This window comes from Podarcis filfolensis, assembly GCF_964270895.1.
Source record: "Podarcis filfolensis genome assembly, chromosome: 17".
Classification (NCBI taxonomy): Eukaryota; Metazoa; Chordata; class Lepidosauria; order Squamata; family Lacertidae; genus Podarcis; species Podarcis filfolensis.
This window is the reverse complement of record NC_139621.1, coordinates 12,651,894-12,675,616: the sequence shown is the minus strand read 5'-3', so window position 1 is coordinate 12,675,616 and position 23,723 is coordinate 12,651,894. Positions and strand designations below refer to the sequence as shown.

Below are 23,723 nucleotides of genomic sequence, written 5' to 3'. Positions count from 1 at the left end.
GGGCAATGGGCACATCCAGGACGCCTGGTGCCTCTTGGGGCTTGCTATTAATCTTAGGGGAAGGGAAGCCAAAGATGTAGGAAGCCAGCTGGTGACTTGAGCAGAGAGACAAGTTCACGTTCCCTTTCTGTGCCCTGGTGTCACCCCAAAGGAGAAACTGGCCTCTCTTCCGGAGGGCAGGAGGGGCGGGCTGAATCTGTACCTAGATCCCACAGATTTCAAGCTCATGCTTCGAATCCTGTCAGGATACTGCCCCAAGCCGTGCTGCCCTGCAGATCCTGCAATGAATTATGATAAGGTTACCAGATTTTTTCCAATGAATCTGGGGACACTTTTCAACTTCAATAGAAATGGTAGGATTTTGTCAGGGGACTGACTTGTAAATCCGGGGACATCTGGTAACCTTAAATTATGGGCTGCGCCTCTGCTTGTGTTGCTCACCAACAGGCCCCTCACACCACTCTGCACCCCCTCTATGGTGGCAGCAATACAGGGAGCAGCCGGGGGCTGGGGATGATGACAAAGGGGAGAAATGTTTTCTTCCCTTCAGCCCCCACCCTGCTGCCCCCCTGCCAGTGGTGGGGGTGTCAAGAGGAGTGCAGCTGCTGCTCTGGAAAGGCAAGGGAAAAGGCTGTGCTTTAAAATGCTGCCTTTTCTCGCGGCTTCCCAGAGGAGCAGCGGCAGAAGTTTCCTCCATCCCCTGCCTCACCAGCAGCAGCAACAGGGGCGTGGCAGCAAAGAAACACAACATGGTTCCTGCATTTCAGGGGGTTGGACTAGATGGCCCTTGGGGTCCCTTCCACAACTCTACGATTCCAGGGTTCTATGGTCACGGAGGAACTGGCCTGGCCTGACTCTTCCTCTGTGGCTTACCTGGAGGGTCTGCCTTGGGACCCACCTGCTCATCACGCTGCAGTTCATGCATTGTGCTGCAGTATAACAATCTTGAAATTTTATTATCTACTAACTAATGCATGATGGGACGCGGGTGGCGCTGTGGGTAAAACCTCAGCGCCTAGGACTCGCCGATCGCATGGTCGGCGGTTCGAATCCCCGCGGCGGGGTGAGCTCCCGTCGTTCGGTCCCAGCTCCTGCCCACCTAGCAGTTCGAAAGCATCCTTAAGTGCAAGTAGATAAATAGGTACCGCTTTATAGCGGGAAGGTAAACGGCGTTTCCGTGTGCTGCGCTGGTGCCGGTTCGCCGGAGCAGCTTCGTCACGCTGGCCACGTGACCCGGAAGTGTCTGCGGACAGCGCTGGCTCCCGGCCTCTAGAGTGAGATGAGCGCACAACCCTAGAGTCTGTCAAGACTGGCCCGTACGGGCAGGGGTACCTTTACCTTTACCTTTAACTAATGCATATGCGCGCACACACAGAGATCCATTTGAAAACTAGTATGACTTTCAGAAAAGCTGCTGCTCAGTCAATGACAGCCCATGCTAAGCTGCTACAGCATTCCACTGAAAGCAAGGAAGGGAGACTAGGAATCTAAAAATGGAAAAGGAAACATTTGAGATGCAGCTGAACACCAAGAAGCACCGAAGACTGGCCAAATATCTTATGTGAATCAAAAATCGGATCACTCGTTTAAAGCACACTCGACAGCCGTACTTGAAGAGGGCTGCACGACAATGGGAATATACACATTCTAAGCAAAGTTCAGCGTTTTTTAGCAGAGCAACTCAGCCATTCTATACCAGGATTTCCCACATCTCTGTAGAAGAAGAAAACTTCACAGCAAAGGTTGAAAGAGCTCTTCCCAAATCTTTATGCAACATCTGCATGCGGGATTAGAGATTTCAAAGGAATTAAGTGTGCTTGTCAAATGCAAGGGATCTGTTCCAAAGTGTCGTGCAAAAATCCCTATAGAACTATATTAGAAAGCCAGCAGCTGAGCGTTAAAACTCCACATTAATATAATAAACCTATCGGCAGACGCTTGATTTAAGCCTGCTGTATTTGTAGTGACCCAGAGAGTCAGGGAGGTTATTTTTCTTTGTGTCAGAAGAAGCACTAAAAATGGGGGCGGTGAATTACGAGATGGGGTACTGGAAAGCAAGGACTTATGCAGAAAGGGCCAGATCCGTTTACAGATGTCAGAGGAGATAGTCACTTGAGGGCTTCAGTTTCAACTGTCCCTCCACCAGCAGCTTTGCTGATTTGTGCCCTTTCAGTTTGCTTTTACCAGCTGACCCCTTAGACCTGAAGGCATCTATCTGCTTTGGGAAAAGAGGGGGCAAGTTAATAGAGGGAGCAATTAAGGAGCCTGTTTTAGTTCTAGAGGGCAGGAAGATGTGGCATTTAGTTCCCTTCCATTCCTCCGTTTCTGTGATGCACTGAACGCGTCCGCCGATCGCTTTCATTTAACGGTACACGTTGCCATAGTGATCAACATCAGGAGCTGGGCTGCCAAATTAAGGCAAGGCAGAAATTAAGACCCAACTTGAAAACATCTTTGGCGGATTTGCTGTGAAAGGGAATTTCTGCACACAAAAGCAGGGGCTCATTAGCACAAGTCGTTCATGTGCCACCAATTATGGTTAAGACACTTTTGTGAGCGAGGAGGGGGCTGTAAATACTTCCGTTTAACTGGGCTGCCAAACGCAGTACCATAAAACAAGCAAAGCGGCTCCTTTTGAGCTGCTTGCTCCAGGTGTGAGCCAACGATGGAAAGGGAACAGTTCAAAAAGGGCTGCAGCATCACTCTGGGTGACACCCAAGGGGGCCCACCTGCTTGCCCAATGAGAATCTACCATATTTTTCGCTCTATAGGACGCACCCGACCATAGGACGCACCTTGTTTTAGAGGGGGAGAACAAGGAAAAAAAAAAATCTCCCCCTCTCAGCTCAGCGCTCCTTCAGCAAAACGGCAGGAGAAACGGAGCCCCTTCCATTTCTCCTCCCGCTTTGCTGAAGGGGCGCTGCGCAGCTCTCCCTCTCTGCTGAAGCCGGGAGAGTCTTGCTCTCCCGGCTTCAGCGAAAGGAACCCGAAGCCTTTGGAGCGCAGTGCGAGGTCCCGCTGCGCTCCAAAGGCTTCAGGGATAGCCACCTCAAGCCTTTGGAGCGCAGCGGGACCTCACGCTGAGCTCCAAAGACTTTGGTGCGCGAGTGCGCACCGACCCCTCTCACTCTCCAGGCTTCAGCGAAAGCAACGCGTAGCTATCGCGGAAGCCAAGGAGCCTGCATTCGCTCCATAGGACGCACACACACTTCCCCTTTTTGGAGTGGGAAAAGTGCGTCCTATAGAGCGAAAAATACGGTATTTCTGCAGCAGGATTTCACTTCTCTCTCTCCCCATCCCCTCCTCAGTGCAGACTTTGAGATGCACACAGCAGAGTAAGAGGAGCCCCATTGCTCCCGCTACGATGCATCTCGCGCTCATGTTCTCAGTCAATGCTGGCTAAATTATACGCCCTGAAGGGGCAACCTCTATGGTGTGGACTCACTGAGGTAGGTAGAATTACCATACAAATGGCAATCATCGGTTGCTCCTGAATATAAACGCTTGTTGCTTTCTAAAGATAAACCAAATAACACCTTGAAACACGAGATGGCGCAACAGGACGAGGTATTAGAAACCCGTGGGAAGTCTTTTAAAAGCAATTCCAGGTGAAGAGTACTGCACAGAAGGGATTTCCTGGCACTTTTTGGTCAGGCTAGCAAAAAGCAAGGAAAAAGATTCAGATTTTAAAGCAATGCAGTGATGCTTAACTAGTCAAGCAAAGGCTACATCCCGACTGCAAACGGAACACCAGCATAAGGCATCTATGACTGTAGCAGATAAGAAAGAAAGAACAGGGAAGTAACAAAGCACAATGAAGCTGTTTTGTTGCCTAAAGCATATGCAGCATTTTACTGCTAGTTCAGTCATTAAATGCGGTACATACCGACACAGAATAATCGCACCACGATTGACGTTTGCCCAGGTCTTCAGAAGATCAATGCCCACGTGCTCTACGAGTATTTTTGCAAAACATTCTGTTAAAAATAAAGACCAGGTTAGACACCACACAAACACATTTAAAACTTTTCGTAAAGGGGTTTTAACACTTGTAAATTGTATATTCACAGACCACCTCAGAAACATTGACTATTCAATACATTTGTAATAAAGGTAAAGGGATCCCTGACCATTAGGTCCAGTTGTGGACGACTCTGGGGTTGCGGCGCTCATCTCGCTTTATTGGCCGAGGGAGCCGGCGTACAGCTTCCGGGTCATGTGGCCAGCATGACTAAGCCACTTCTGGCGAACCAGAGCAGTGCACAGAAACGTCGTTTACCTTCCTGCCGGAGAGGTACCTATTTATCTACTTGCACTTTGATGTGCTTTCGAACTGCTAGGATGGCAGGAGGAGCGACCAAGCAATGGGAGCTCACCCTGTTGCGGGGATTCAAACCGCTGACCTTCTGATCAGCAAGTCCTAGGTTCTGTGGTTTAACCCATAGCGCCACCCGCGTCCCACATTTGTAATAGCCAGGCCTTAATTTCTGAGCGATGCTAAGAAATAATCGAGACTGTAACAGCAGAATCCTCTATCTCAATTTAATGGACAGGATGGCAAGAGCTATTTCCGATGTGGGCACCGCTGTGACAAACTGAAACCAGTTATGGAAGAGTGGGGCAGTTCCATATTTCACAGCACCAAGAGCTTAAAATACCCCCACAGTTCTTTGCATAGAAAGGACCTGCCATGCTCGTGGATGCACTGCAGGGGGCCGGACGAGATTACCACTGGGGACCCTTCCAAGTCTGATATATTGCAAAATAAGGAAAATGTCCAGAAACTTCAGTCGGTTTAACAAGGGGGCTTTGCAAGCAGGTAAGGATTTGAAAAAATTGTGAGTGGTACTGGTTGGTGGGGACACAAAACCACCCCCACCCTAGTACAAATTCATAGGCTCAAATGGGAAAGTGCATTATCAAGCTCAAATCAACTGCAGCTGTAGGTGACAGAGATTATACTCTGCGTGACGGCAATTTGTTTAGAACCCATTTGCCTTGAGTTGACTTTCTCCTGTGCCCCCCAATCTCCCCCACCAGCAGCAGTGCCTGAACTCACCTGGCACTGCAAGTGCAACAACCAAACTCTTGGATCGCACTAGCAGAGAATACTAGGCGATCTCTCTATTAGCTGCACAAATAGACTCCTGTCAGCAACATCCCTTCCGTATCCAGCCCCCGACTTCCACAGAAGTAGTACACAAGAGGCCCAATTAATGGAACTTAGGATGCAATCCTCTAAGTACATTCCTGGGATCACGGACCACTGAACTCAGAGGGCCTTACTTCGGAGCAGGTATATAGGGTTGCACTGCCACAGACATGACAGCTGTTTGGCCCGCTAAGGGTGAAGGAGAGCTCCTTCCAAGCTGTGCTGCTTTTAAGCTTGGATGATGCGAAGTCTATAAAATCTCCTGGACGCTTCCAGGGCGGAAGCATGCATTTAAACACTTCAAGCAAAGCGTTTCAAGGTTAACAGTTAGTGCAGACGAGCCTTTGCATCCCTCCCACGTTGTCCCTTATGCATTTAGACAGACTGTGACGAGTGACTCCACTGTCTTTTGCAGAATTACTAGCATACCTTCCCGGCCGCTCTCCTTCATTTTCTGGTCTTGCTCAACCAGCCACTTCAGAACCAGGTGACCTGCTGGATGCTCTGCAATATGAAGCTTTGAAAAGAACAGGAAAAGTCAAGTCCCTGCAGTGCTTTTTACTTCCCTCGCTGTATCACAATCTGTGCCTTTCAAAATGCCAGGAATCAGATCAAGGCTCAGGCATATTTAGAAATGCTGCCTACAAACAAAATCTGTTTTCTCCACATGACTAAGTGGTACGTTAAGTAATCAGGGGTGGCCAAATGGAAAGCCATTCAGAACATTTAAATAAGTTTAGAGGCCTGGCTGTTTGTTTAGACATTAAGCACTGGAGTTTCTACTAAATTTAAGCTACCCATCATCTTACTTTCACTTCATTAACTAGCTATCTTTCCTGCCTTTTGATTTCTTAAGCTATTTTAGTGCTGCAGAATTAAATATTTTAGGTGGTTAAAATACGCAAAAGTTTTATCTGCCAAGTGCTTACAATGACGTTACAAGCAGATATACCAATACAAAATTTAAGATATTGGGTATAAATTATATGCAATGCCCTCAGCTTCTTTTCTCCAAATGCGTTCCTAAAATGCCAGTGTGCTCCAAGGTTGTAGGAAAGTACCATTTAGGCAAGTGACAAAATATGCCACACGCTGAAATTATGGAAATAAATTGTATATTTGGCATAGTATAGTCAGTGGTTCACACAGCTGTAAAACCACAAAAGTAGTCTACTTACTCCAAGCTAGAACATTTACAACCTCATTGAACCTACAAGAAACGATGCTATCCTAAGTTTCAGGAACAGGTTAAAAATAATGGGTTCTACCCAACGCTGCATGAGCCGAGTTCCACTTGCACGATGGGGCTTCTGTTCCTTCTTCACCCCCACCCCTGTAAACCTTCTCCAGAGGGGCCCCCAGGCCTGGTTTTGAGCAAGGGCAGAGGGTTACAAGAGAGAAAGAGGACGTTATGTTGCCTGCACAAAGCCTGCTGCCAAGTGGAGCTGCAGTTCTGGAAACAGCCCAACAATTTGCTCCTTATCATTTAAAAATGATCCAAAAATTGTGCTTAAAAAAATCTCATTATCTACTTATCACTCCTTCGGCATGGAAGAATTATTATGCAGTTCCTTCCAGCTGGATCCCAGGATCCTGCATGAGACTCGACAAGCCCTTTGCTGTAGTCTGGTGCTTAAAGCAGGATAAATTGGTTTATCCCAATTTGATAGCCAAACTGCAGCAGATCCCAGGGAGGGCCCCCCCCCCGAGAGGGGCCCCCAATTCATAACTCTCCTTTTCAGGCACAGTTACCTCTCCATCTTTGCCCCCTGGAACCATCTCTCTTGCCGCAAGGCCAGCAATGGCCTTCATAGCTGGCTGGACGTCGCCAACGGCCGCCTTGAGGATCCCCGTCACCACAATGAACGTTGCCTTGTCCATCACCATTTCTTCAGCATGTTCGTTCAGGTACTTTAACAAGGCGGGAGAAACAGCTTCCAGAAGTTCACGGCGGCGAACATCTACATCTTTTTTACTGTTGGAATAAAAAGCAGCTCTTTTACTGACAGGATTTGGTTTGGTACAACATAATCCAGTCACTCCAAATTGTCCAATTTAAAATCCAAACATAACCCTCTTGCTTTCTCCCCAGAACGCACTAAATATAACCTGCATAAATGGAAAATTGGTTACGCTTTTACACCTCAATTCGGAATGCCACAGAAGCATCAGTGATTATACACGTGGCAATGTTGCGATGAGAGGGAGCTGTTCGACAAGCACAAAATAAGCATGCAGAACTGTTCTTCTTTACATCGTAGCTGAGAGGTATGGGAGCTCCATGCCGAGATTCCTTCCATCCCTTAAGAAATAGCTGGGTCTGAGGATTAACCTTCAGGAAATCATCAAAACACCCCCGGTTAGTCCTGTTCACATTAATAGCAGACCCTCGCCCACCTGCCACTGAGGGGGACAAGCCTGGCTGCATCTGCACAGAGAGGCCCCTTTCTGAGAACCAGCACTGTTTTTTTGGGGGGGGGCTACACGTGGGGCCGAGGCAAGTGCCATAATTGCAAGGGATGGAGAAACAAGCTGCCACACGCACACAGTTCATGGTGGCTGCATGTGGCCCTCGTAGAGAGAAACCAGTTATGGTTCCCTTATTCACAGATGGTGTATTTCAGGAGGGGACCTTCCACCTGTTGTGGGGGGGGGGATGCGCAGGGGGCGGCACATACTGTGACAACGAGGGCAGCTTCCTTTTTTTGTGTCTGGAGTACGCATTTTTTCCTCCATAAGACACATTTTTTTCCTCCTAAAAAGTAAGGGGAGATGTCTGTGCGTCTTATGGAGCAAAAGCGTGGTCCCTGGAGCCGAATTGCCCAGGGGCAAAAAGCAGATCATGTTTTTTTTTTTTTTTTGGAAAAGAGGGAAGGGGGTGTTGAAACAAAGCCACTGGTCGTTTGCCGATCGGGGAGAGAGATATGGGACGCTAGAGATAAAGGAGGCTGCCTGGGAGTGGGGAGGTAAAGACAGCAAACTTGCAAAGGGGGAAAACAGGAAGACTAAAGCAATAAGGAGAGAAATTAGAAGAAAAGGAGGAGCAAAAAACTGCTAAGGAAAAGACACTTCACTAAGGCAAACAAGAGGGAAGGGAGTGTTGAAAGGAAACAGCTGATCGGTGGAATCGGAAGAAAGATAAGGGACACTAGCTGAGGCTGCCTGGGAGGGGGGAGGTAAAAGCCCATGGATCCTCAGGATTTTTACATTGCGTCACCACAATTTCACCATCAGATCACATAGCATGTCCATGGCTACATCCTGTACCAAAAAAATCACACACTCACTGTTGCGTGGGGCCGCAATGGTGCAAAAACGTGGTTACAAAGCACGGATCCACAGGGATCCTCTGGATTTTTGCATTGGGTCACCCCAAATTCACCATCAGATCACATGTCTGTGGCCACAGCATGAACCACAAAAATCATACATTCACTGTTTTGTTCAGAATATTTTTTTCTTGTTTTCCTCCTCTTAAAACTAGGTGTGAAAAATACAGTATTTCTAGCCATATTTATTGTGTTTAAATCATGGGTTAGCCACTCTAAGATGCAGCAGGGTAAACGTGTGCTCAATGCAAGACATTTCTACCTGGGTGCAGCCAGCCACTCCCACTCCCTGGGAGCAGATGCAAATGTACACAAGCAGTGTGAACACACGATCATCTCATAGCCTTCCTCTCCAGCCTCCACTCTTGTTAACAGAAATGCCACGGGGAAAGCCCTGTTCTGCTAGTTTCCTTTCGTTCAAATAACTGCTTCTCTGCACAACTGGCAGACAATGTTAAATTTGGACGTCCACAAAACTGTGGAAATGGCATTTTCTGCTTACCTATACGCATTTCCATCACCCTGTTCCAGGATTTTGATTATCGCTGGTGAGAAATATGCAGTATCCCTGGGACTTAACAGGTACAAGAGGACTTTCCTTCCATATTTGTTATTTACAATGCTGGTTAAGGAATCGCTAATTTCCTAAAAGAAGAGGAAAAGCATTGTTAGTGGAGGGTTGTTTTCAACAAACAATTTCATTTTTAGTTACTTGAAGAGGGATCACAATCTTGGCTCATAGTTTTCATTGCTGCTGTAATACATGCAATACACCCATGTAGGGATGTTCATCCCAAACACAGACAAAAACTGACTTAACCATGTGCACTAGACAGACAGTAGCCATCCCTTCCACCTCCTTCCCTTGTATTGTTGAGTAATTCTTCTCTTTTTATTTCTGCATGCTTAGAAAGGGGAGAGTGTATATATTTGGAAAACACCTTTAAGCATATCTGCAGGTACAATTAGTATAAACTTTCTAGATGTGGATTAATGGCAAAATTATTTTGAGGAGTCCAGCTTTGTTCATCAATGCTTATTTTATTCTCAAGTTAGAGGAAAGGTGTTCATCCCATGTGCAAAGTCTAACAAGACATCTATTTTAACTTTTTCTATGAACACGTTCCTACAAGGCTCCAGCATGTGATTGCTGCCTGACTTCCAGCCTACTTCCAGCCAGTGCTCTCTATTTTGCACAGAAGCCCGAGGCAGATGAAGTCATGACAGAACCATGCCCTTTGACGTTGCCTGAAGACGGATTCATCCATTTAATCTAACACAGGTGGCAACGCTGCACTTATTAGACAGAGAGGTGAGGATAGTTTGGGAAATAGTGATGAAATATTGCAAAAGACGTTCACGTTCCTTATTTTAATGAAGTAGCTGTCAATAGATTCATGCAGCGTTACCACCTTCTATGAACGATGTGGAGACCTCTTTGGGTGCATTTTGCAGTTATAAACTTGCCAAAGAATTCAATGCACATGAGACCTAGATTCTACATGACAAAATCATGGTCTGCGTGTAATGCTAACCCAAACCATGGCTAAGCACAAATGTCAGGGAACTGCCATCGGAGCCAGAGGCAGAGGGAAGGCTCCGGGGGGATGCCGGAGAGGGTCCCAGTAGGGAGAGAGGCAGCCCATCTGCTGGGGAAGGAAATCAGCGTAACACCAGTGCGGAAGGGGGGCAGATGGGGGAATCGGAGAGGAGGCTCCAGGACTCCTCGCCGGAGACCAGCGGGGAGAGCACGGGTCCTCCGCTGCCCACACCCTCCCTGCGCAAAAGACTTCCGTGCAGGGAGAGTAGGAGGAGACTTGGCGTCAAAGAACTTCTTTGCTGGAAGACGTTCAAGAAACGCCCACTGACGGATTCTGCCAGCGACGGAAACAGCCACGAAGTGAAGGGCTGTCCAGACTGAAAGGGTTCAACCAGGTAACCTAGCCAGGAGTGGCGGCAACTTACGCACAAGCAACCCCTAGAACCATTACAACAAACAAGCAGGCTCCTGGAGAACCACAGCTTTGCTCCTCCCGCCTTGCGGGGGGTTGGACTAGATGATCCCTGGGATGCTTCAAACTCTACAGTTCTGTGATTCTATGTAGGGGAGGGGAACAGAAGAGCCATGTGCTGGAACACCCTGTTTTTGACTGGGTGTATATTTATAGATAAGGGACGCGGGTGGTGCTGTGGGTTAAACCGCAGAGCCTAGGACTTGCCGATCAGAAGGTCGGTGGTTCAAATCCCCACGACAGGGTGAGCTCCCATTACTCTGTCCCAGCTCCTGCCAACCTAGCAATTCGAAAGCACACCAGTGCAAGTAGTTAATTAGGTACCGCTCCGGCAGGAAGATGAACGGCGTTTCCGTGCGCTGCTCTGGTTCGCCAGAAGTGGCTTAGTCATGATGGCCACATGACCTGGAAGCTGTACGCCGACTCCCTCGGCCAGTAAAGCGAGATGAGCGCCGCAACCCCAGAGTCAGTCACAACTGGACCTAATGGTCAGGGGTCCCTTTACCATTATCTTTATAGATTGGACCTTGAAATTTATCATATAGTCTGAAATGGTGCAAGCTGAAGTATCATGTATTTTGTATTGCCCCGGGAGGAATATTTAAATTCTTTGCATAATCACTCACTAGGTAGCCAAGCGATTCAGCATAGCTTGAGAGTTTCCAGCACACATACCATCTCAAATCAAAGCAGTGAGTAAATGGAGCATGCGATGGCATTCCAGGCAACAGCAAAACCACCACAATGAAGCTAGTTTTGTCTTACAAGAAAATAAACTTGAAATGTTTGAAAACCAGGCCTAAAAACACGTGAGCGTTTCCAGTGTAATTTACACCTTGTTACTAAGTGAAACGGGAAATCTTGAGAATTTTAGGAAGTTAGACTACTTACAGATATAGTTAGCTGTTTCACAAGTTTAGTGTCATCAATGCAGTCAAATGCCGCCAGCAAAACTAAGTGTGAGAATTCGCCCTGAAATAGGAACCAGAAAGCAAGAACATCATAAGACATAGAAGCCCAATTAACCAATCAGCTGGTCCAACATGTTCCAGCAATTTCATTTGCTAAAGATCAACAATGACTATTCATCTCACATAATAACAAGTTCCATCCTACTAATTCTTATGCACAATTACTGGGAATGAAGCCTCACTTAACTCTGACTTACATCTGAGTAAATGTGCTTAAGGTTTCATTTGTGGGGAATGCTGTATTAACAAAACAAAAACCTGGCCCCGTCATCATCCCTCAGTTGTTTCTGTGTAAAGCAGAGCCATTTCAAATGAAGAACTATCCCACAGAATAAAGTCTTATTTGGCATCAAGCTCAGTAGAACACAAATTTGTTTTAGTCATGCCAAATGTCACAAACACAAGTTTTCAACAGAAGTGAATGTGTATCTCAGCTGCACAGAAGTCCTGCTTCTATTTTTGGCTCTTTGCTATGGAATTCGCTTTTTTGTCTAGGTTCAAATCTCTTCTTTAAAGTCATGTATATTGATGTTTCATACATAAGCTTGAACACTTGAGAATAAAACTTCTCAATCCATGCAGTTCCAATTGAAAATAAGGCCACAACAGTGATTTTTTTAAGCCACACTCCTAAGACAGACTTGCTTCTGAGTATATATGCACAGGATTCCACTGCTCAAAATTACCAAACACATCTTTAAAAATACCCACATTAGCTATTTTTTCAACATAAGTCTTCATGGTTTTCATAATGACTTTTCTGTCCTGACAAGAGAAATGAGAAAAAGCAATAAATTAGTGTGTGAGGCCAACAAGCTTTAAAATGAACGCAGAGCCGATGCATAATGTCGGGTTTCTGACTTCAGAATGTGCAACATTTCAGCAAATATACCCATTTGGAGGAGGCCAAAGTCCTTAAGAAGCTAGAAATCCTTTTGAACCCCACTTCTATATAAAGGATGGAAAGCCGCCCTGCAGATGACTGTTAAAGTACGTCATGCAATATCCCATTTCTCCCCCCGCCCTCCCCATTCTGCTCTCTATTAACTGCCCCCCTTTCTCCATATTTCTCTGTAATCTCATCTCTGCTCCCGCCTCCTCACCTCATTCTGTTTTTGCTGTTTATCGTCTCTTCACCTCCCCTTGTCCAGTTCAACTACAACATGCAATCTCTTCTCAGCAATTCACAGCAGGTCAAGGCAGCATGCTTAGCGAGCTGAGACATGCTGGAAAAAGACTGGGACCGCGGCCCTGTTGCACCCCTGAATCCAGGGAGAGGAAGAGCACTGCAGACACAGAGGAAGACCTTCTTCTCCCATCTCTCCTCTCTTCGCTGATGGGCTTGGACACCTTTCGATGTTCCACAAAGAGGCATTTTAACTCCCTATGGCAGGGACATCCAACTCCCAAGAGACTGCGATCTACTCCCAGGGAGAAAACTAGCAGTGATCTACCCACTGACAACCAATGTTGTCAAGCTTTTTTTATGGTAGCAAGCCAAAGCTGTCAAGTTTTTTTAGGAGGCCAAACCAAAGTTGTTCAGCTTTTTAAGGGGAAACCCCATAGTTCTGCTTCTTTGGGTGGGGGGAAACGGCAGACATTACTAATCACGTAAAAAACCTGGCTGACGTAACTCCCTCTTCCATCTTTGCAATCGTGCGCAAATCAAGGACACAGCGAGTGGGTGGGGACAGATGCTCTCCTCCCCCCCCAAGGAAAATAAGCCCGCAATCTACTGCTAGCCCCAGGGGATCGACCTGTCGATCGCAGTTGACCACTTGGACATCCCTGCCCTATGGGATGCAAAATAAGCAAGCTGGGTGCTGCAACCAGCCTGTAAGTCTTCAGTATTTTGGGAAAGCTCTGGAAGAGATCCTGACAGCACTTCAGCTTATGTACAAGTCTCAGCTTCAAGCATTTACGTAGTGAAGGCACCACTCTCTCTCTTTGAATTTTCAGCATGCTTGCCAAGGCACCATGACAAGCACTGTCATTCCATTTGAGGCGCAAGGCTAGTCATAAAGCCTCCTTAGTACCTTTTAGATACTAATTCTAACGAAAGGGTTGGGCATTTCCATTCTTTTATGTCTCACAATCACATTTGTCAAAGTCAGGCACAGCTAAGTAGCGAGGTAAAAAGGCTCCCCAGTGATACTTTTTAGAAAGGTCTCACCAATTCTCATTTGATCCACACGGACCAGCGACTCTGCATACAAACCTTGGGGGTCCCGTGCCACAGGCAATGCATGGCGACTCTGGCTCCATCGTGCGTGTGTGCCAAGTAGATTACAGATTCTCTGATTGACTCAATCATTTCCTAGACAGATTTAAGGAGATGGTTTTAATGAATTTAACACAATCAACTACCATAATATAAATGGTATTATTCTGATCAGCTCTGTGGGCCTGCATGATCTTTCCTTACAACCAGGAATGGAAAGTATTTCAAATTCTCAGAACCAGAGTAGCACAAGAGCAACTAAAGAGAAGAGCCCGAGGCCACTGGCACAACAAAGAACAGTGTGCTCTGGTCACAATCATCACAAGGCTACCAGCATTTAATAAGGAAGAATGTCTAACTTCAGGTATGCAAATGCAGCTGGGAGAAACCAAGAGTTGAGAACCCTGATTCAGCCCTGGCAAGTTGTGCCAGGAAGTGGGAAGGGTCGCATCCCATCAAGACCATGCGGATCCTTTCAAGTGCCTTCGTTATGCTTCAGATTCCTAATCCAGCAAGCGGAGGAGGCACATGAGCTGCTAAGAGGCACAGCTCTGCAGAGTAGACACGACTGGCATGCACTTGTACTGTTTATTTGTTAACATGAAACCAGATCAAAACCCACAGCTGTGCCAATACTTACCGATCTCTGTTTTGGGGTAGCATGGATAAAGAAGTCCAGAAAGACTTTATGCACCAACGAATGCTTTATCACAGCCTCCCTGCAAGATGAAACAGGGGGGAAACAAACAGAAGTCTGTACTTACATAATACCATGACATGGAACTGCACATGCAGAGAATTGTAACGGAAGTTATAGATACATCTGCAGTTGCATCCAGAGCAGTCTAGTTGTCAAGCCAGAGAACCAATCTGTGCACAGGACTTAGCTGCGTTCCTATGTGTCTCCTTGGCTCTCTCTCAGGCAGGGAGTCCGTGGCTCTCCAGATGTTAGCAGACCACAAGTCCCATCTGCCACAACCCAATGGTCAATGGTTAGAGATCACAGGATTTGGGGCCCATCAACCTCTGGAGGGTCCCCGTTTCCCCACTCCTTTTTTTAAGGAGAAAGAGAGACCCAAAAGGCAAGAAGAAGCACTGGGGACTGATTTTGTTTTTGAAGAGCCTTCGATGTTCCCACATTAAATAAGTCATCTTGGAAAGATCTGCTGGGCTTTCACCAGCTTAAGTGTTTACATTCAAAATGTAACAGTTTCAAAGTTATCTCAAGAAACGTTGAAAGGGATGAGAACACACTTTTAAGAGAAGCGCTACACAGTTGGCTGCGATACGCCTCATGCTAAATTGTTGCCCTTACTTTTGCGCCATTGGAGTCAGGATCTGTTTCATTTCATCCAGAATGGCCTCCCGCTTCTCAGGCTGAGCCTTCAACACTTCCTCTAAAGTTGGGTGTTCTGATGACTGAAATTTAAGAAAAGCCGCTACGCTGAATTTTAATGACATTAAAGAGCCAAAAGCACAATGAAGAATCTTCAGTATAAAGCAAGTCTGCCACTGTATCTTGACACTGTGAACTCATTAGACTCAGTTGAGAGGCTCCGTACAGACAGCACCTCTGATAAGCCACTGGCTTCCCTGTGATGGACCTCAGATGACCTGTGAAGGACGGTCCAGCTGGCACCTACTATTTAACCATTTAAGAGGAAACTGAAGTCTCCAGAAAGATCTAGACAAAAGGCATTTTGTACCTAGTGACCAGCGAAGGACATTTTATGAACAGCCTGAACTGCACTCCGTTTCCAAGGATACATTTGCGAGAGTTTATCTTGCAACCTGGTCTTATTGACATACTAGAGGCCCTGATGAAACATGACAGGCTGGAGAGAAAGCAAGGTGTATAAAACTATGCGACTAAAGGGTGAAACACACACATAGGTGTCAAATGCTCTGCCTGCCTATTTTAATACTGTAATTGGGACAAAAAGAAGGGAAATGCACTAATTCATTATACAGTGGTACCTCGGGTTAAGTACTTAATTCGTTCCGGAGGTCCGTTCTTAACCTGAAACTGTTCTTAACCTGAAGCACCACTTTAGCTAATGGGGCCTCCTGCTGCTGCCGCGCCGCCAGAGCACGATTTCTGTTCTCATCCTGAAGCAAAGTTCTTAACCTGAGGTACTATTTCTGGGTTAGCGGAGTCTGTAACCTGAAGCATATGTAACCTGAAGCGTATGTAACCACTGTATTTGTGTATTCATCCAGCCTCACTTTTGACCTTTTTGCTCCATCCAGTTTTACGTATACAGAGAATACTTTTTTTTATAATAAAAAGGGCTGCAAATAAGGGAGAACTGCCCCATTATAATTTTGTTCACGTGTGCTCTGCAAAGATCCATCCTAACTGGGTACAACCTTTTTTGTTCTGAATACAAGACACTCTTGCCTTATTGTGGCCTCTCAGTTCCAGCATAGAGACTTTGACTCATTCAGATGGTCAAACCTACGATATCCCAATTCAGAGCAATGCAGGGTTTGGCTTCCTACTCACACATCCCCAACAGAACCAGGGCAGCTGTGCCTGAAACTGAACTGATAGAGGAGCCGGCGGTTGCACCTGAGTGCCCATCAGCACCACAAATCTGGTAGTGAAGAAATCTGACTTCTCTGCAAGCAGGTTAAGGATCACAGTGCAATTTGCAAAAGAGTCCTATTAAAAAGGCTGAAGTAGCTCCTATTCGTGCACAGCTTTTAAAAGGGTTAAAACAGCAGGTATAACTGCTTCTTACATTCACTTTGAGCTACCATTTCCAAAAGAAGACAGTTTCTAATTAGTGTGCAAAGTGGAACTCCTGTTAATTGGTCTCTCATTAAAGATATCCACAATGTGTGATCTGTGAGTCTTTAAGAGAAAATGATGCAGCACATAATGAAAGGAGAATTCAAGTAATAGCGTATTAGTATTTGTGGTTTCAAAGCTTTTAAAAGAACTTCATCAAGCTTAATTTTTTAATAGGAATTGGAATGGCTCTATCCAGATTTTCAAACATGAAAATTCCTAATAAAACCACTCCCTTTCAAATGTAAGCTAATGATTACTTTTTAAATCCTTAAAAACGGCAATGGGGGGCATGGAACTAGACCATTTCAAACTGAAGTCAAAAGTCAAATGTTGTATAGCAAGTTCAACTGTAAGACTTCTTTATACTGTACCTGAATAATCAATAATTGCAAACCAATCAACTTAAACAATGCTCTCCAGAGATCTCTAAATTCTGCAGGAATCAAATACCTATTTTTGTCTATAAAGCCTTTGCATTCAGACTTTCACACCAGACAAATTAAAACATGGTGGCAGGTCTTTCAAGTTGGCCTCTGTCATTTGAGAACCAACTTCTCTTAATAAAGTCAACCCTCAGAGAAGGGACCAAGTAAACATGTGTTCAGATGCCAATACATTTTTTGAAACAGCTAGCTTAGATCTATGCATCAGGTTGCTATGTATCCCTGTTTTAATGAAGCTATCAAGATGTTAACTAGAACCACGGGAATGGCAGGTTTGCTTATAAACAGAATTCCTAGTTTTCATAGTGGCGAAGTCAGTATTCCCAAGACCACCTCTTCATGGTGTGGATCAGACAGAGATCCTTTAGCCCCAAGTATGCTCTGCTCTGCTCTAGTGAAGGACTTCAAAGACAGGAAGAAAACTCTGTCGGGGCGAGACACAAACAGCACTGACTGCATGTACAGGGCACAGGTGCAGAGGGGCCCACCTTCAGAGCTCCAGCTCTGGAAATAAAACAGCAGTACAGTGGTACTTTCCTGCCAACCTAGCAGTTCGAAAGCACAAAAGTGCAAGTAGATAAATAGGTACCGCTCCGGCGGGAAGGTAAACGGTGTTTCCGTGTGCTGCTCTGGTTCACCAGAAGCAGCTTAGTCATGCTGGCCACATGACCTGGAAGCTGTACATTGGCTCCCTCGGCCAATAAAGTGAGATGAGCGCCGCAACCCCAGAGTCGGCCACGACTGGACCTAATGGTCAGGGGTCCCTTTACCTTTACCGTGGTACCTCGGGTTAAGAACTTAATTCGTTCTGAAGGTCCATTCTTAACCTGAAACTGTTCTTAACCTGAAGCACCACTTTAGCTAATGCGGCCTCCCGCTGCCGCCGCTGAGCAATTTCTGTTCTCATCCTGAAGCAAAGTTCATAACCCGAAGTACCACTGTATTTCCTTTCCCGTTGGCCACCCTTCCTTTTCTCTCCCACGGCACACTGCATCTAAAATCTAAAAACAATACTGTGGGGGAAAGCTGACAAAAAGCTGCCTCGATACACCACCTTGTAGACCTGGAATGTGTTCCCATACAGCTCCTCAGTCAGCATGTTCCTCTGCTCCAAAATGGCTTTGTCGTTATAGGCGTACTCCACCACAGCCGACGCTTCTGCATGGCGCAGCATCTTCCTGACCTCGCCTTTAAAGCTTTTGATTATCTCTGCAACTTGTGGCTTCGTTCTGTTTCAGGAAGAAACACGGATAGTGGCTCAACATATCGGAAAAGAAAAGTGGACCAGAGACTTTGAGCAATCACTTATTAAACACAACTGATTTTTTATTCTTTTTCAATGGTGGGGAGAAAAGAAAGACTCTGATCCAAACTTTTGACGCCACTAGCAAGGGGACTGAGCTGTCAGAAGGAGCGGCAACTTTTGCCACCTTCCTCTTCCTTTGCGGGACCCTGTGGAATAGTGCTGGGAGCCAGTGTGGTGTAGTGGTTAAGAGCGGTGGACTTGTAATCTGGTGAACTGGGTTCGATTCCCCGCTCCTCCACATGCAGCTGCTGGGTGACCTTGGGCTAGTCACACTTCTCTGAAGTCTCTCAGCCTCTCTCACCTCACAGAGTGTTTGTTGTGGGGGAGGAAAGAAAAGGAGATTGTTAGCTGCTTTGAGACTCCTAAGGGTAGTGATAAAGCGGGATATCAAATCCAAACTCTTCTTCTTCTTCTTCTGCAGGGGGAGGGATGAAGCAGCAGCCGTTGCCTTCCCTTCCTGCGACAGCCGGGTCCCTCTGCTGGATCACAAGCCTTCTGTGGATCAGAGCCATTCCGTTCATGAAAGGCAGTCTGGATCCAGCCCACGTTTTATCTCACTGTGTGTGAGTGTCTTATGTGTACTAATATACATAGTTTCATAGGAGAGAGAGAGAGACGCCAGCAGCAGGCCAATCACTGAGTGACAGTTTGGCTCTGCTTGGTAGCCAACCCTAGTTTTTGGTTGCTTGGTACAAATCCTGCCCCTCTCCAGGGCTTCCTGGCACTTGCACCAAACTTCAGGGAGAAGCAGAGTCTCATGCACTGAGCTAAGTTTTAGAGGTATTTGACTCCTGTAAAATTAGCAAAGATATATCACAACTGTGACAATCTATGTTGGAAATGTAAAGAAAAGGAAGGAACCTTTTATCATATGTGGTGGACCTGTCCCAAGGTGAAAGACTTCTGGGAAGAGATTTATAATGAATTGAAAAAAATGTTGAAATATACATTTATAAAGAAACCAGAGGCCTTTCTTCTTGGAATAACAGGTTTGGAATTGCCCAGGAAAGATTTTAAATTATTTCTGTATGCCACAACTGCTGTGCGTATTCTGTTAGCTAAAAAGTGGAAAACCCAAGAATTACCAACGATAGAAGAATGGCAGGTGAAGATGATGGATTTTTCGGAGCTAGCCGACCTAACCGGAAGAGTGCGCGACCAGAAGAAGGAGGAGTATCAGGAAGAGTGAATTAAATTTAATGATTACTTAGTTGCCATATTTTTCGCTCTATAAGACGCACCAGACCACAAGACGCACCTAGTTTTTGGAGGAGGAAAACATGAAAAAAAATATTCTGAATCTCAGAAGCCAGAACAGCAAGAGGGATCGCTGTGCAGTGAAAGCAGCAATCCCTTTTGCTGTTCTGGCTTCTGGGATAGCTGTGCAGCCTGCATTCGCTCCATAAGACGCACACACATTTCCCCTTACTTTTTAGGAGGGAAAAAAGTGAGTCTTATAGAGCAAAAAGTACGGTAAATATGTTAAGTTAAATTAACTGAAAACAGCTTGCAGATACTTAATTGGCTTAGGATTTATTTATGTTAAGGGATGAATTAATATGTTTAATTTCATAACCTGAAGATCTAAGAATGTTAATGTTTAAGTTAAATTTTATAAGAACTGTGATTTGGAAAACCGTTAAAAGGATATGCAATGAAATTCAACCAAGGGGATGCGAGGAAGTCACTTAACAATGATAATAAGTGTAATTTTCAATAAGGCTATGATTTATGTTTGTTTGTCTTATGTGTTTGTGTGTTTATAATGTTGTGAAAACCAATAATTTTTTTTTTTTAAAAAAAGAAAGAAGTTGCCTACAAATGACATGGTGTCAGGGCTGCCCAAGGTCCCAGCTCACAAAGGACCAACGCTGCTTCTTTGTGAAGTACAAAAGTCTTTATTGAAGTTCAGTTTCACTTCCAGAGCCGTAGCGCGCAGCTCTACGTCTCAACTGTTAGACCGCTGATGCTCCGTCTGAGTCTCCTCCCCCCTGACACCAATTTAAGATTCTAGCCTTACTCCACCTCTTCCTCAGTTCCTTCCGCCTCTGGTTCCGCCTGGCCGTTGGGGTCTCGCCCTTTCTAGCCTCTTCTGACGCTGAGTCCCCTGAGCCTTCCCCCTCCCTCCGGCGGGCTTTAGGAGCTGGTTCCCCATCCGGGTCTCCCGCGCCTGTACATTTGAACTTGGCGCGCGCGCCCAGCCGGTAACTTTCCTCCTGACCGTTTCACTGCTGCTGCTGTCACTGCTTCCCCCTCTGGGGGGGCTAGCTGCAACTGACCTCCCCTCCGTTGGAGGCGTGGTCAGCCCTGACTCACTCTCTCTCTCCGCTGGAGGAGACGCTGGCCCTGACACATGTGACTCTTCCCCCCCACTACGCTCTGGTGGGGAAACTGGTCCCAATCCCCCACTGCTGCTTTGGGGTTCCCCTTTGTCTCCTTGTTTCTGGTGCGTCCCCCCTGGGACCCCCCTTGCCCTGACCATAGGCGCCCCCTTCTGGGAATCTTCTGATTCGCTGGAGAAGCTCATGGAATCTCTCGGGCCACTGTCATACTCCCCTACGCTGCCCTCGGATTCTTCCCCTTTGCTCTCCATTTCCTCTCTCCCCAGAGCTCCTGCTCCTGAGTCCCTGACACATGGTACGACTTTTTAACATATGATGATGCTATGAGCTGCTTTAGAGTCACATATCCAAGTCATATCAACCAAATTGGCATTTTTCAGACGTAGGACAGACACCTGTAGTATCCAGAGATTTGGAAGAGTCGAAACCAATTTCTTTGTCTTTTGGAGCTAGAGGACTTTAGACACACAAGCATTTTCCAGAGCAGTGCCATGATCTCAGTGGGATCATTATCGCATTCTGTCAAAGCCCATTTCATCTTTTTGACAACAGTGCGGCACAAGAGAGTAAGCTGAGCAAGGATTTGAAGCCAAGCACCACAGTCTAGCTCCCTCATTCTCTCCTTTACACTCCGTTCTCTGGCTTGACTTCCCTCAGAAGTGGAGAGAAGCGTAGAAAAAGAAAATACTTACCCATAGGCAAGAAGCTTCTTCACAATATTTCTGGAATACTTGGCTTTGCTTAGTTCGGTGAAACTATCTGTGGGATGAGAAACCACCATAAGAAGCTGTAAACACCAAGAGCTCAGAAGGCAAGCCATTTGTTTCTGGAAACTGTACCTTTCAGTTCTTCAAATACTTCTTGCCTTTGCTCTGCGTTGCCAAACTGAATGTAGCACTGGATGACGCGGGTCGAATCGTGAGCAAACGCCATCTGTGGGGATAAATGGTTCCCTTGAGATGAATCCTTCCCCCTAAGTCATTTAGGCAGCATTGCATTTCAACAGATTTATCTTCACGGTTGGCTTTAATAAAATTCCTAAAAGCTGTCTGCAGCTAACTAACAGCTAAACATAATACACTCCCAAACAAATGAACCATATGAGTGTGCTGGCATTAGACACTAAACCAGCTAAACCAATTGGGGGTGGGGGGAAATGCCTCTGTACTTTTTACCGTTCCAGCATTTGGCATTTCAAGGGCTCCTAAAGGTAAAGGGACCCCTGACCATTAGGTCCAGTTGTGGCCGACTCTGGGGTTGCGGCGCTCATCTCGCTTTATTGGCCGAGGGAACCGGCGTACAGCTTCCAGGTCATGTGGCCAGCATGACTAAGCCGCTTCTGGCGAACCAGAGCAGCACATGGAAACGGCGTTTACCTTCCCGCCGGAGCGGTACCTATTTATCTACTTGCACTCTGACGTGCTTTCGAACTGCTAGGTTGGCAGGAGCAGGGACCGAGCAACAGGAGCTCACCCCGTCGCAGGGATTTGAACCACCGACCTTCTGATCGGCAAGTCCTAGGCTCTGTGGTTTAGCCCACTGCACCACCCACATCCCTACAACCAAGGGCACCTACAACCTGCATTACTATTATTATGTATATGTAATAGAAACACTTGCAACACAGCAACACATTTCCTTACAAGGTGCACCAGGCATCATGGGATCCGATTCTGGAGGGTTATTCCGGCGGGGGGGGGGGGATGTTACTGGGTTGTTTTGTTTTGCTTTGTGTTTTTATATTGTGATTTTATCCTGTGAACCGCCCTGAGACCTGCAGGCATAGGGCGGTATACAAATTTAATAAATAAAAATAATACATTGATGATGGTGGTGGTAAAACAGGTGAAGCATTCCAGTACAATGCAATGAATTGGATCCAGAGAATGGGAAACAGTGGTACCTTGGGTTACAGATGCTTCAGGTTACAGACTCCGCTAACCCAGAAATAGTACCTTGGATTAAGAACTTTGCTTCAGGGTGAGAACAGAAATCGTGCTCTGGCGGCGCAGCGGCAGCAGGAGGCCCCATTAGCTAAAGTGGTGCTTCAAGTTAACAGTTTCAGGTTAAGAACGGACCTCCGGAACGAATTAAGTACTTAACCCGAGGTACCACTGTATTCCTGCTTCCTCTTCCTGCTCCTGCTGAAAAGCTGTGTCCTGGGCTTGGAGACCTTTGAGATACTTGGCAGGTGATGCAACAGGTAGATGAAAAGTTAGGATGACCCTTGGGCCTGGGAACAGACATTCCACTCCCCCCCCAGCCCCCACCCCATGGAGGGGCAGCAGAACCAGACATGCCCTTTCCCCACCATTACAAAACCCCAACAAGTCCAGCCATTTGAGAGTCATGTGTTACTGTATTCTGCTATCCTGCTTACATTTTTTATTTTCCCACGAAGCAGCTCTTGGAGTTCACTCAACATCTTTTCCCGCTTCTCCTTCTCACATTTTTTCCTACAAAAACAAGAAAATCTTAAGACAATGCAACAATTATTATTATTATTCTTGAAACAGTAACTGAATTATCTTGTACTTTAAGAAGTTAATTGGCATCTAATGTTGGAAGACTAACATGTTAAAGTGCTGTCCAGAAGCAAATGAGAGCAGCATTAACAGGTTACAGTATTTGCTTCTTGTCCGTTCCAAAGCTCATCCGCTTACTACAATCAAAAACCTTTTCTTTGGGGAGGCAGGGAATGCCTCCACACATATATGGCAGGTAAGAGGTTTGGTGCCCAACTTTATTAAGGACACAGTGCTGTATACCTTCCACTGGGAACTCTAATGACAAGAGCACCCACCCTTTTAGTGAAACACAGCATAGATTCAAAGAATTGTAGAGCTGGAAGGGACCCCTAGGGTCATCTAGTCCAACCCCCTATACTGCATGACTAGATCCTTGCCACTTTGGTAGCAGAGTGGAGTGCAGCATGATCAGCGCAACGGATGGCTGAGGGGGGAGAGGAGAGCTCTCACAACCACTGGGTAAAGCAGATTAGGTGAAGAGATTGCCACTTGCCCAAGGCCATTTAGTGAGTTAAGACTGAGCAGAGATTTGACACTTTTAAAGCAAAACCACTTGCAACAGGCATGGCTTCTGCCAATGAATTCTGGGAGCTGTAGCTTGTTAAGACCCTTATTCTCCTCT

General features: G+C 46.2%; 1 protein-coding gene across 1 annotated transcript in view; it reads right to left on the bottom strand.

The window, feature by feature from the left end:
- PUM3 (pumilio RNA binding family member 3) overlaps window positions 1–23,723 on the bottom strand; it is a 31,225-nt gene that overhangs the window by 2,892 nt on the left and 4,610 nt on the right. The window contains exons 4-16 of the mRNA XM_083593386.1: window positions 22,954–23,029; window positions 21,413–21,506; window positions 21,266–21,332; window positions 17,980–18,154; window positions 15,001–15,104; window positions 14,326–14,404; window positions 13,683–13,781; window positions 12,176–12,229; window positions 11,385–11,465; window positions 8,984–9,126; window positions 6,905–7,127; window positions 5,582–5,669; window positions 3,887–3,977 (exon numbers count right to left, since the gene is read on the bottom strand). Of these exons, the coding sequence (XP_083449512.1) occupies window positions 3,887–3,977; window positions 5,582–5,669; window positions 6,905–7,127; window positions 8,984–9,126; window positions 11,385–11,465; window positions 12,176–12,229; window positions 13,683–13,781; window positions 14,326–14,404; window positions 15,001–15,104; window positions 17,980–18,154; window positions 21,266–21,332; window positions 21,413–21,506; window positions 22,954–23,029 (1,374 nt within the window). The remainder of the gene's footprint in view (window positions 1–3,886; window positions 3,978–5,581; window positions 5,670–6,904; window positions 7,128–8,983; window positions 9,127–11,384; window positions 11,466–12,175; window positions 12,230–13,682; window positions 13,782–14,325; window positions 14,405–15,000; window positions 15,105–17,979; window positions 18,155–21,265; window positions 21,333–21,412; window positions 21,507–22,953; window positions 23,030–23,723) is intronic.